The sequence below is a fragment of the Vigna unguiculata genome, chromosome 2 (genome assembly GCF_004118075.2).
Source record: "Vigna unguiculata cultivar IT97K-499-35 chromosome 2, ASM411807v1, whole genome shotgun sequence".
Taxonomy (NCBI): domain Eukaryota; kingdom Viridiplantae; phylum Streptophyta; class Magnoliopsida; order Fabales; family Fabaceae; genus Vigna; species Vigna unguiculata.
In genome coordinates, this window is record NC_040280.1 from 7,270,356 (window position 1) to 7,283,869 (window position 13,514).

At 30.9% G+C, this 13,514-nt stretch overlaps 3 protein-coding genes across 3 annotated transcripts; 1 reads left to right on the forward strand and 2 right to left on the reverse strand.

Moving 5' to 3' along the window:
• Positions 1–199: 199 nt before the first annotated feature.
• Positions 200–4,064, forward strand: LOC114174158 (probable peroxygenase 4). The gene is made up of 6 exons (XM_028058934.1): positions 200–490; positions 614–718; positions 1,413–1,498; positions 3,289–3,383; positions 3,503–3,628; positions 3,704–4,064. Exons 1-6 carry the CDS (start codon positions 445–447, stop codon positions 3,849–3,851), a joined length of 606 nt encoding a protein of 201 aa, XP_027914735.1. The 5' UTR covers positions 200–444; the 3' UTR covers positions 3,852–4,064.
• Positions 4,065–4,576: 512 nt separating this feature from the next.
• On the reverse strand, positions 4,577–6,819 carry LOC114174157 (60S acidic ribosomal protein P0). The gene is made up of 5 exons (XM_028058933.1): positions 6,361–6,819; positions 6,156–6,224; positions 5,580–5,678; positions 4,968–5,360; positions 4,577–4,885 (listed from the first exon to the last, which is right to left on the reverse strand). Exons 1-5 carry the CDS (start codon positions 6,616–6,618, stop codon positions 4,742–4,744), a joined length of 963 nt encoding a protein of 320 aa, XP_027914734.1. The 5' UTR covers positions 6,619–6,819; the 3' UTR covers positions 4,577–4,741.
• Positions 6,820–10,453: 3,634 nt separating this feature from the next.
• LOC114174416 lies at positions 10,454–12,900 on the reverse strand. The gene is made up of 3 exons (XM_028059260.1): positions 12,027–12,900; positions 10,772–11,938; positions 10,454–10,662 (listed from the first exon to the last, which is right to left on the reverse strand). The coding sequence occupies exons 1-3, from the start codon at positions 12,898–12,900 to the stop codon at positions 10,454–10,456; spliced, it is 2,250 nt and encodes a 749-aa protein (XP_027915061.1).
• Between the last annotated feature and the right edge of the window lie 614 nt (positions 12,901–13,514).

Genomic DNA, 13,514 nt, shown 5'->3' on the forward strand with positions numbered 1-13,514 from the left:
TATACAATTTAAGAAAGTATCTACTCTTTTCGACAAACTCCATTTATTGATGCATTTCACACATTGCAATTAACCAAAAAATTCTCCTTTCATTGATTTCAAACTACTCTTTTTTTTCATCTTTATCTATTCACACTTAATTTTCACATTTGAAAAATTGAAGATTTTGTATTAAGACTCATCAAATTGAGAACTTAACAAACCTAAAAAGTGATAACGTGTGAAGAAGATGAAGGAATCTCATTTGCTTTCTCTCCCAACCGAAAGTGCTTTTTCCCAAAACTTATAAAACGGAGTTCACTCACGAAATGTGTTCATTATTATCTCATCTTCATCTTCAAAAACTTGTTATTTTCTTTCTCTTTTTATTCTTTCTTCTTCCTTCTTCCTCATTACACACTCATTTTACTACTTTTCCATACTCTTCCCTTTTATCAAACAACCATGGCTGCCATATCTTCTTCCACAAATCATAGCAACAATCCAAAGGGTATCCAAAAAACTTAGCTTTTTGTTGTTTTGTTCATGTTATGATCCATTTTTCTATGGTAGATTATCATGTGTTTTTGTTTGTGCCAACTTTTAAGAAATGATTGATGAGTTTAATGTGCAGTTGATGAGAAACCAATACCACACGATCAGAATGTTCTTCAGAAACACGTTGAGTTTTTCGACAGAAACCAGGATGGAATCATTTACCCATGGGAAACTTTTCAAGGTTAAATTAAATTTGTTTTCTTTCTGCATTTTTGCTGTTTTCTGTCTTTTCCTTAAAACTAAATTTTGATGAAACAAAATGCTGTTTAGATCTAACCCATGTCTCATATACAACCTCGTATCTGTTAAGCTTTCTTAACTAAATTTTTATCAATAAATATTAAGATAAACAAATATAAAACGTGTGAAAAAATAACTAAAATAATTTTATTTATTTATTTTTAAAATTAAATATTAAAATGCATTAAATTTTAAATAACAATAAATTTACGTTAAAATATAAAACTAAAAACATATTTAATTTTATTTAACGCAATTCTCATTTTACAAGTGCGTATTAAAATTTAATTTCTAGGAAACTATTGCAGTTTATCCTTAATTATTTTAATAAGGTGTATTAGATCTATCAAACTTTTTTTATTTCCATATTCAAAATATTGAATCCTTGTCGTAAAATAATGGGCTGAAAATCCGTAACAAACTATAAATACAAATATTATTTTATATATTTAGTTTTGAACAGTTTATGAATCTATATTTTAGTAAATCTTATTCATAATAACCCTTATAAGTAAATCATGTTTAAAATGATTTTAAGTAAATGAATTTAGAGAGGGTTGCTAAAAGGTTGTTTATTAAAAAATTGTTATTGTTGAAGATATAATTTAGTTTTGGTGAATTTGATTTAATTGCAGGATTTCGTGCAATAGGTTGTGGATATTTATTATCATCCGCTGCAGCGATTTTCATCAATGCTAGTCTCAGTAGTAAAACTCGCCCGGTATTTTCTCAAATTTTTATTTTCTCACTAATTTTTGGTCATATTTGAAGGCTTCGTCGTTAAAATACATTATATATTTGTTTAAATTCATATTTTGATTTTGTAAATTTAATTAAAATGTGAACTTATGAAATTTTAATAATTATATTATAATATAGAATATTATAAATCATATAATTACATTATGATATATTATGAATGTTAAAAATTTGTAGAAAATATAAAAATATGAAAAATATAAAACATATGATAGATATAACATATATGTTATAAGAGAAACTTCTTAATTTATTTTATATATATATATATATATATATATATATATATATATATAACAAAATATAAAGTTAAATAACTTTTACGAGATTTTGTTTTTTGAAAATAAAGTTATAAAATGATTGTCCAAGAATTTTTTTCTTTTCAAATGCAGACTTAAATGACTTTGGACTTAAACAAATGTTTATTGTATCTAATATGCTAATTTTAATACTTTAGTTAAATATTTAATTAATCAAATTTTAAATGTATGATAAATTTTCTATTTTAATTGATTTTTTATTAGTTTTTTTAATTTATTAAATATTCAAACTTTTATATTTTTTTAATTAAATTATTGTTGTTTCTTTTTCTATAATTATTTTCTTATTTTGTCATTTATTTTATTTGTATACACATGTATAAATATTAAGTTTTATAATTAATATAAAAATAATATTACGGTTGATTAATTTTTTATTATCTCCTCTACATGACTTATAGAGATCAAAGAATTGTTCCTGTCACAACTATTAATATAATGTTTATTGATATTTAACATATTTTCATTTAGTATAATAAAAATTATTTATCGATTTATATTAATCAAAACATAATTTGATATTAATCAAATAAAACATCATGTTTCTTGACACACAGACAAATAAATAAAATGACAAAAATAACAATCATCTTACCCGTTAATGAAAAAATAAACTAGACCCCTTAAAAAGAAGAAGAAGAAAAATAGTAGAATTTAAATGATATTTTAAATATTTTAAATAGAAATTAAAAGAAGAAGAAAAATAGTAGAATTTAAATGATAATAGAGAAACCAAAATTATAATTAAATTTAAAAAACAAAATTATCACATGTACTAGTACTAGAGAATAAGGAGTTATATTTTAATAAACAAAGATAAATAGTTTAGAAACAATATTTATATTTTCAGAATACATGCATCATTAATTTATAAACGTGTCATGTCATCCATAATATATTTATATTTTTCAAATACATGTTGAATAAAACTTTATTTCTGTAAAGGTGCAATCAATTGTAGTTTATCCGGATGCTGATGGTGATGATCTTTTTCCAATTCCATGGAATATGCTTCGTTTGGAAGCTTTCTCATAAAAAGTAGAAATTTTATTATTTATACGACAAATTAAATGATTTAGAAATAAATTTTAATTATTTAACACGGATTTTTATTAATTAAATTCTACTTTTAAAAGATAAAAAAAACATCGAATAGTTGCTTAATCTGTTTTAGATGGGAAAAAACGAGAGCTATATATACAAGAGACTGTTTGGTGTAGCAAGAAGTATTTGGTTTTGGTGATATTCAATTTTTTATTTAATAATGTCTCCGATAAAAATTTTATGAATGAAAAAACAATATATTAAAGATTTAAAGAAAATCATATTGAGAAATTTTATTTTTCATGTAATTATAAATAATTTTTATTATATTAATAGTGTATAGTAATTTTGGTATGTTTGAATATTGATGAAGTTTCTTTGGCTGTAGGGCAAATTTCCTTCTCCACTGCTACCAATTGAAGTAAAAAACATTCAGAAAGCAAAACATGGAAGTGATTCCAGTGTCTATGATAGTGAAGGAAGGTACATAGTTTTTCAGTTTTCCACAAAAAAAGTTGAAATTATTTAAATTCTTATTTTGAAGTATCTGTTCTGAAAACAGTAAAAGAAGTATTAATTTGACTACTTGTGTTGTGTTGTAGGTTTGTTCCTTCAAAATTTGAAGAAATATTCAGGAAGCATGCACGAACACACCCAGATGCTCTAACATCTGATGAACTAAGAGAGATGCTGAAGGCAAACAGAGAAGCGAAGGACTATAGCGGATGGTATCAAAATTATCAAATAAACTTTACATTTATAAAAACGGTATGAATGACAGAAGTTTTTACACTTTGATGCAGGCTTGCCAGCTTCTCCGAGTGGAAAGCCCTTTATGTTCTCTGCAAAGACAGTAATGGTTTACTACACAGAGAGACTATTCGAGCTGCTTACGATGGAAGCTTGTTTGAAAAAATGGAAAAAGAACATTCACAGAAGAAAAACAAATGAATATAATACCCACAGATTCATATATAGATTATTCATATGAACTATACCATTCCTTCTCCATGTCCTGCTCAGTGCCATAAAAGTGTTACTAATTTACAGTATATATGCACTTCAGGAATAACTTCTTTCCTGATGTTTACTGTAAAATATTCAATATGCTTTCATTCCTTGCAATATTTGGTTGATAATAATAGAAGAAAAATTATTTATAAATTATAATATTTATTTCAACTCACTCTGTCACTACTGGACTCCTTAACTTTCATGAGTAAGACAGATAATTCTAGGAGTGGGTTAGATGTTCTTAACCTAAAATATTAGCCCGTTTAGTAAATGGGAACTTCCTGTAAAATTACTACTAGAACCAAAAGAAAAAAATTACTATCAAAACACTGAATACACCACTGACTGCACCCAAAAAATCTATTTTATTTTGATCAAATATGAACCCATATATTTCTTTTCCATTTAAGAAAGAAATTGGATCAAACAACCTAAACAAATCCAACCATTATAATATTAACATAATTTATCCTATATAATTACATCTTTAAATGTTTATAGGTTTTGTATATTACTTTTTTAATGTTCATGAATCATAAGATTTATGATACAAAATGATTATCGATAAGATATATAGGATATCCAGGGTATCGAAGCGCATTTCAACTACCATGCTCTTAACAATTAAAGAGCCAAATTTTAAAATAGCAACGGGGCACAGATATGCTAAACATTAAAACTGTGAAATTTTATAGTTAAAATAGGAAGTACAATGTAAGATGAAAAGGAAAAACAGAAAACTATAACAACTAAATTGAAAGACCAGTCCTCAATTCTAACAAAAAATGGGAAAAACCTGAAAGGCAACCTCAACGAGCATTACATACTTAATCAAACAGACTAAAACCCATGTCATCATCAGATTCTTCTGCGGGCTCTTCCTTCTTTTCCTCCTCCTTAGCTGCTGCAGCTGGAGCACTAGAAGCAGCAGCAGGAGCAGCAACAGCAGCTACGGCAAATTTACTTGGGTCCTGCATTTAATATAAAAATTCGTAAATAAAAGGATAGGGATAGCACGGCTTCAGATAATCAAAATGTTAAGAACATTATTACCTTCAGATACTCCTTGACCTTGTCTGCCTCGGGGAAAGAATAATCTGTCTCAACAGCAACGGAAAGAACATTCTTGTAGGCATTCACAAACATATGTGGTGCAGCTGCAAGTGTTGGGTACGAGATAGCCAACGAAAGAGAAGTAACCATGGAGACACCAGCAACAAATTTCTCAAGGAGGTCATCCTCAGTAAGATCAAGGACCTCAGGACTAAACACAGAGCCATTATCATAAACAGAGAGGACCACAAGCCCATATGAGAAGGGCCTAATCCCAAGCTTGGCAAGCAAAGCAGCTTCAGAAGATCCAACCTTTTCCCCCTTCCTAATGAGTTCAACAGGGGTAATGATTTCCACAGTACCCTTGTTAATCTTGGTTGGAATGTTAAGCACCTAAAATAAAGAGAATACGCATAAACATACATATTTTAACCCAAGCTCACACCCTGTTAGGTAGTTTGTGAAAACTGTATTTAAAATAATTTTGTCATACAGTATTTTTAAATATAAAGACTGAAAGATGATTTTGGTTGTCTATAACACAACTGATGGTTTTCTTGCACTTTCACCACATCTATACATTCTAAAAATAGTTTATAAAACAATACCAACCTGGAAGAAAGAGGTCTGAGATGGATCGAGACCAGTGTTGCCAGGAGGAACAACGACATCAATTGGGGCAACCAGACCAACACGTGCAGGGGCACCGACCTGTGAAAATCAAATACAGCAAAATTTTTAATGAACATTCAATTGAAATCTTGTGAACACAGACACAATTGAAATATATTAAACTAATCATTTGTAAATACAAAAGAACACCAAACAAACGTAATGACAAATTTCTCCACTCATTACAATTTCGACCAACATATTTGGATAGGTCCAACCTTACGCATTTAAATTGTACAAAAAATCAAACTTATGATTCGCAACTTGAATCGCATAGTAATCAGGAGCAAGATAATATAGCATCATTCACTTTAATACTTCTATTTTATGTCACTTGTTTTTCAGCCTAAAGATACTCATCCAAACCCTTATACACTAAGCCAGCAATATGATCCTTTAATTAAAAAAAATCACTTATATATAGAAAACAGAGAAAAAAAACACACTATCAAATATCGAATGCAATAAAATAAATACAGTAAAATAAAGTTCAAAAATAAAAAAGAATGAGTTTACCTTGTACTTAGCAACCTCCTCACTGACTTCCTTCAAGTCACCCTTAGTGAAAATCAATCCCACATTGCCCTAATTCAACGGAAAACACTTTCTCTCAGCAAAACAATTCAAAAACCAATACCGAAATTGATTGAAAGAACACAACAAGCATATACACAAGAGAAGGGCGAAAGCTTAAACAGATTGAGGAGAAAGGGGAACTGACGACAAGGAGAGGAATGAGGCTGAGATAGACGTTGTTGCCGGTCTTCTCAGCGTGAATTCTGACGGAGCGCTTCATCATGGTGTTCTTACCCATGAGGACGACGGAGTCACCGCGGAGACCCTTGCGAATGTTCTGGAGCTGGTTGGATCCCACGTTGTCGGCGTTCACCACGAGGATCTGACCGTACTCTTCCAGAAGCTGGCACAGCTTACCATCGTAAGCGATCTTCTTCTCAGCCTTGGTTTGTTTCGGTGCCATTGATGATGATGCTGATTACGACGACGGTGTCTGTGACCGGAAGTTCGGCGCGGCAAAAACGAGGGCCAAGACGGGGCTCTGGCTCAGTCAAGGCGGACAGCAAAACGGTGCCGTCGCTTTAACCTCTGCTTCGTTGAGGTGAGGTGCTGAAGAGTGGGAAAGGAAGAAACGGAAGCGAACTAACGACAACGGAAGAATGGGGGTGGATTTATGAGATTAGGGTTTTTGAGAAACCTAAATCCCACGGTTGGGATCGTTTCATGCAACAAATCCGACGGCTCATATAAAGGCCCAATGGGCTTTGAACATTTATTTTGTTGGGCTTTTCCCTTCTTCACTTTAAATGCAATTCTCTATTTTAAAATGACTATTTTATTTTTATAAAGATGACTTTTGAAGTGTTCTCGAAATATTCAGGAACGAACCTTTAGAATTTTTGGGACAGGGTTTTCAGAACATATGCAGTGTATTTTGGAACAAAATTTTTGAAATACATAATTCTTGAAGGAGTTAAATATGTTTTTGTCCTCAAGTGAAACTAATTTTTTGATTTTTTATTATTGATAATAAATTATAAATGTGTTAAATATATAAAATGTTAAACTTAAATAATGATATTATTGACATGATAATAAACATAAGTCATGAAATACACTATTTTGAACAATAATATTATAGAAATATGTTTAATCTAATTACAACAATAACCATTAACAAAGACTTCAATATTTGGTTCGATAAAATCATTGTCTGCTTGAAAGACAACAATATCACCTTCTTTTAACTCATTTTCAGAACAAAATAACCTCCAACCTTGACTTATCTTTGTTGAACTTCTATTCTTATTCGATATTAGGATTTTGCAATTGACTATAGTTTTGGGCCTATAAGAAACACATCTTCTACATTCTTGTCCCGAATGAAGTTGACAAACTTTGATGGCAAGTCCTATATGATTCAAATGTTATTGTTAGTGCATTAATTATTTTCATTTAATTATATGTAAATTGATATTAAATAATACTTGAAATGATAAAAAGAATTCGTAAGGCATATACCAAGTGACTTGCTTTGCTTTGATACTTTGTCAATTTGACTGAAAATATAGATCTTGTTTCTTGATGACTGATACGACACATAAATGTTGACAAACTCCTTGGTGTACAACCACCTTTAAACACGATTACGTGAAATAAAGAATTTCCCAAATACTGAAACTGCATGTGAGAGTCACTTTTGATGTCATACAAATCTCTCATATTAATCCAACCTTGTGTGATTTTTGGATTATTTGAATCCATGTTATAGGTAACTGTCGTGCTCTTACCATTTACATCTACCAAGTGCCACTGTGGAACTAATTTGTGTTCATAAGCAATAGCAAAATGTCAATCGACAAATCCAAATGGCTACAAATTAATAAACACAGTAAAAACAAGAACAAATTTATCTCTACAACGAAATGAAAACATAAACACAAACATATATATGTGGGAAAAATCTGAACATCTTAATGTAGCTGATACAGTACGAATCACGATGATACAGTTGACAGCAGAAAACACATACAACAACAAATATCAATGCTTTACAAACATGTATTTTTGTGGTTAAATTTACAGCATACCTGAGAGCATATGTAGATTGTGTTGAAGTTCCAAAGAATTGTTCTGTTGTTTGCTCCATCTGTACTGGTTTGCTCCATCTCCATTCCCCTAATTGTAGAACAAAGTCAAGGTTTAAATATATGGGTAACTGAAAAGGAGTGTGAAGGAATGATAAAGTTGAAGTTGGGAATGGAAGAGCAAAGATTATCACGTGTAAAAGGAATCTTACCTGAAAGTGGCAGCACAAATTCAGTTTCACGTGCAAACAGTGGCTGTAATTGTAAAGTAACTGAAATATATGTTGTATGTGTTTTTTGCAGATACTTTAATATATAAAGAAACTGAAACATAAAGCATTTACAACTGTACTGCATGTACTTTACATATTAAATTTTATATTCATTATACATAAAAGAGTTATAACAATAAAGCTACCTGTACTGCAGTAACGAATAAGAAGATGTAGGTGGATATTTTTTCTTCATAATACATTAAAGCCACGAACAAAAATTAAAATAACAACAATTGAGAATCTTTATAACTGTTATAATATTTGTACTGCAGCAACCATAGTGTTCAAAATATCAATCCATGACTGGACAACAAATAATGCAATTCAAACATGTATCAATGACCATGTACTTTTCAATATGGCTGCAGCTATCAAAAAAATCCTGAAAGTGTATACTATACACTATGGCATATTATAATCTGCAACAAACAAAGGAATTACAGTTAAAGATACAATAATTGACAAATTATAATAATTTTGTTAAGTAAGTTGTATACCTTTTATCAAAGATTTTCAAATATTTCTTTGTAAACCACATTGGTAGTTGTATTGCTTACTTTTCCATCTTCATCCAAAATTAAAATTTTGAGTCCTTTCTTTGTTGTGACTCTAGAAATTGCTACGTACAATTGTCCATGAGTAAAAATTGGGCGAGGAAGATAAAGTCCAACTTTAGAAAGAGTTTGGCCTTGACTTTTGTTTATTGTCATTGCAAAGCATAAGGATATTGGAAATTGCCTCCTTTGAAATTTAAACGGAATGCTGGAATCAAAAGGTGTCAAGTTCATTCTTAGAATGAAAATTTTGTCACCAACATTTTTGCCTATTATGACAGTAGCAGAGATAACATTCTTTCCCAAATCATTAACTTGCAAACTTGTACCATTGCAAAGACCATTTGCTTGATCAATGTTTCTTAAAAGCATAATTGGTACGCCATGATTTGGAATTCCTGAACATTTGATATCATTTAGAAACTCTTGTGTAAACCACTCACCTTGAATTTCTTGATCATCATCAGATTGGCAAGGAGTGTCTGAACTTAAATAAATTTGTTCTTCACCAGGAATCAAAGATAAAATGAAGTCTTTACTTGTTCAACAATATCAATTGTAGGGCAAAGTATAGCGCCGTCATCAAAGAAGCCAGGATTCATGATATTTTCAATTAGACCACCATAAACAAATTTCACTAAAGAAAGTAAAGGTGTTTCACTTTCTTGAATTAGAAGATCTGTTGGTATTGAAATGTTGGCTTCACCACTTTCATTCAAATTCATATTTCCATCTCCAATTTTAAGAATCCAATCAGTAAATTCTTTTATATGTATTGCACTTTCATTTGAAACAGCACATTTTAACCTCATGTTTTGTGATAGCCTAAGAACTATGCAATATTGCCACAAATCAAAGTAATTAATTGATGAGTTCACAATATCATACCTTGATCCCTTTCTTACTACTGGCAAGATTTGTCTAAAATCACCGCCCAAGACAACAACCTTTCCACCAAATGGTTTGTCAGCATTATCTTCATTTGTAGCTCTCATAATGTCTCTCAATGTTCTATCAAAAGCTTGGATACATAACTTATTCATCATAGGAGCTTCATCCCATATGATAAGTTTTGTTTCCATCAATAGTTTAGCACGAAGACTTCCTTGATTGATGTTGCACGTTGATTCATCATTGATTGTTAGCGGTATGCAAAAAGTAGAATGAGCAGTTTTACCTCCAGGAAGCAATAAAGATGCAATGCCGCTTGAAGCTACATTAACCGCAATCATTCCCTTTGCTCTAATAGCAGTTGACAAAAGTTTCCACAAATATGTTTTTCCAGTCACACCATAACCATATAAGAAAAAGAAATTTCCTACATCTGAATTCACTATTGTCATAATTTTGTTATAAACATGTAGTTGCTCATTAGTGATTGGCTACAATAGAGAGTGATGTAGCTTCTCCATTTCTTCTTTATCATAATTTAGTTCATCAATAATGAACCTGTTATTAAATTTGAATGAATTAAAAAGATCAGGTTGAGGAAAGGAACTATAATCTGTTAAAGATCGCCCATTGGAATTTAAAAGTTCTTCTACTTCTAGGAGACACAAATTGTGTAAATCATGTTCTTCCATTTGAAAACCTACAAAAAAAAAACATGTCATGAATAAAAAAATATGGAATAAAGAATGGAGATTATTTATATTTAGTACCTGGTATGTGCAAGTGTTTCCTTTTTTGATATAGGATACCATCTGCGTATAAATTCCAAGTTGCATCCCAAACAACTTTTGGCTTTGACATTGTATTCATGATTAACAAAGAAATAAATAACCTTCTAAGTTGATTTCCAGATGCAAGATGACTAGCCTCTTTAATAACATCAATGAATTCTTTGTCATCTGCTAATAATCCCAATTCCTGGCAAGCCTCTTGGTATGTAGAGAATGTTTTACCATTAATTATCTTTATACTATCATGATTAATAGAACCTTTTTGTTTTGTCAGTAAGATTCTCATGTAATAGCATTCACCCAATCCTGGAGGAACATATGTCAGTTTTCCAATACTATAACCCTGCTTTCTTGGTTTCCATTGCCTTTGTTGAGACATACAAACAAACTTTGTTGGAAATTCAGCATAGGTCAAGTTCCTTCCTTTCTCATATCTTTTGTTAGCTTCAAACCAAGCTAGAAACATGGTATTGATGTTGTCATTCCTTTCCAATACATCATCAATTCTATCATTATCTTTAAACAAAATTGTTTGTTGATCTTGTAGGTGAAAAGTTAAACGCTGAACAGCAGGCCATCTATGATGGATATCAAATCCATAAATTCTCCAAACTGCTTCACATGGAGATAAATATCTACAATCATAATATCTTTTAATCTCATCAACAATATGCATTTCTGTAGAATCATTCTTTTTGTCTGTAATTTTCATTGTGGCTCTATCAGGACATTTGTTGACATATTTGAACAAATACTTGATTGAGTTTGATTTGTTACAATATTCTATATTAACATGAGCTTGATATCGCGTTAAGAGAAGATGACTATAAGGCACAACATTTCCATTACCTAATTTATGTCCATTTTTCAACACAAATAAACCATCATCGCTACGCCTATATACAGGATATCCATCCTCATCAATTGTAGTTTTATGTCTAAATTTTTTAGGAAAAAATTTAGAACACCGACCTTCTTTCATGCATGGTGAGTTGAATCTAGCAGCTCCGCACGGACCATGTATCATATATGTTTTAACAGCCTTTGAAAGTTTTGGATACAGATCTGGATGAGGAAGTTCAGCAGAGATTACTTCATTTATGTGCTTTGCATTTTCTAACTTGTTTGAGTCACTCAACCATAATAATATATGAGCATGTGGCAGACCTCTCTTTTGAAATTCAACTGTATACATACCTATAATTTGAAGATAATTATTATACAAAATAATTGGCGGTAAAAAATCAAAATGATGGAAATGTAGTTTGTGTACCTGCATTGACTTTGCCAAAGAAATTATTCTTCTTAAAATTAGTCATCATTTGGTCTAATTTCATTTTAAAAACTCTGCAAACAATGTCTGGCCTATCTGAAGCAGTTAAACCTCTTGATTTTACAAAATCAAGAATTTCAGGCCAATTGACATTACATGTGATTGTTATAAACAAATCTGGATAGTCATACCTCTTACAAATGGCCATAGCATCTTGGCAATTATTGAACATGTATCTCATGCCGCCTATAAATGAAGCTGGCAAAACTACATGCTTTCCAATGGAAGAAGGATGAGTTTCACCTTTGTTAACAACTTCTTGTAACCCATTTAGAATATCGGAACAAATGAGTTTTTGATTATTTCTAATAAAAGACAACCTTTGGGCTTCAATCATTATGTAGGTATCCACTAAAAATTGTTGAAACAATCTACGTGAGTGTACAACTTTACCAAATTCAATCTTTCTATCTTGTATTCTGAAAGCAATGAATTCTCGTAAAGAAATCTGAATTCTCTTTATACTTTGACCATATCTTTGACAATCTCTAATTGGAATATCCTCTTGATAACCATCCTCTCCATATGAAAAAATCAAAGGATATTGCAGAGGAATGAAACATGTATGAGTTTCATGTAGTCTCGTCAACTGACCACAAACTTTCTTGACAATGATGTCTCTTCCTACATCTAAGGTGCTCAAATCACCAACTATCAATGCTGCGACTTCATCTACTATTGGCGTATTGTATACTCTAGGATCCTTAAAGCGATGTCTAAATAACCTCAATCCAAAATCTAAACGGTCATCATCATGTATAAAATCTCTTACTCTTCTGAATGATTGAGCAAGAACATTGTGTTTGTCAATCATGTTTTTCAACTCTTTTATCAATGATTTATCAAATATGGATTGTTGTATATCAGACGTGTAAAATTACAAAAGGATAAATAATATACAAAAATATTCATAAAAAAAATAAAGTATATAGGCATACCCAAAGTGACTAACTGATGAAGGATTATCTTGTTTTCTTTTAAGGTTATTGAATATGGTGTGAGTTGATTAAGAAAGTTAAGTGAAATCCCCACTGGACATTAAGATAGCAAACTATCTAGATGTGAAGGTTCCTTTCACAAAGCTCAAGAGAAGAAGATGATGGATTGATTCAAAACAAAAAGGAAATGGATAGCACATAAACCATAGAAAGCCAAGAACAAATTAAAGGAAGAAGAAAACATAACATGGAAAGGAAAGAAATGGTAAAAATGTGAGAAGCACGCCACTACAAGGCTAGGCAAGAAGCCATGGCAACCTTGAAGATGAGTGGATGTGTGCCGCCACTTGCTATGCAAGATAAGGCTTAAAAGTATTCACTCCCAAGGGAGGAAACTCTCACAAATGGTTGAGACACAAGAGTGTTTTTACTTCAAAATCTTCAACCCTTTTACATGTCTAGGAGCACCCCTTATATAGAAGAGTTTAGG

Bases quoted from the DNA above. Each gene is read 5' to 3' on its own strand.
- LOC114174158 (XM_028058934.1), top strand. From the start codon at position 445: ATGGCTGCCATATCTTCTTCCACAAATCATAGCAACAATCCAAAGG. The intron at 719-1,412 runs GTTAAATTAAAT...ATTTAATTGCAG, and splicing joins CCCATGGGAAACTTTTCAAG to GATTTCGTGCAATAGGTTGT. The intron at 3,629-3,703 runs GTATCAAAATTA...ACTTTGATGCAG, and splicing joins GCGAAGGACTATAGCGGATG to GCTTGCCAGCTTCTCCGAGT.
- LOC114174157 (XM_028058933.1), bottom strand. From the start codon at position 6,618: ATGGCACCGAAACAAACCAAGGCTGAGAAGAAGATCGCTTACGATGGT. The intron at 6,225-6,360 runs GTCAGTTCCCCT...CCGTTGAATTAG, and splicing joins GCCTCATTCCTCTCCTTGTC to GGCAATGTGGGATTGATTTT. The intron at 5,679-6,155 runs GTAAACTCATTC...TGATTTTCACAG, and splicing joins AGGAGGTTGCTAAGTACAAG to GTCGGTGCCCCTGCACGTGT.
- LOC114174416 (XM_028059260.1), bottom strand. From the start codon at position 12,900: ATGATTGACAAACACAATGTTCTTGCTCAATCATTCAGAAGAGTAAGA. The intron at 11,939-12,026 runs GTACACAAACTA...GTATGTATACAG, and splicing joins CTTTGGCAAAGTCAATGCAG to TTGAATTTCAAAAGAGAGGT. The intron at 10,663-10,771 runs GTATCCTATATC...TTTTTTTTGTAG, and splicing joins TTGGAATTTATACGCAGATG to GTTTTCAAATGGAAGAACAT.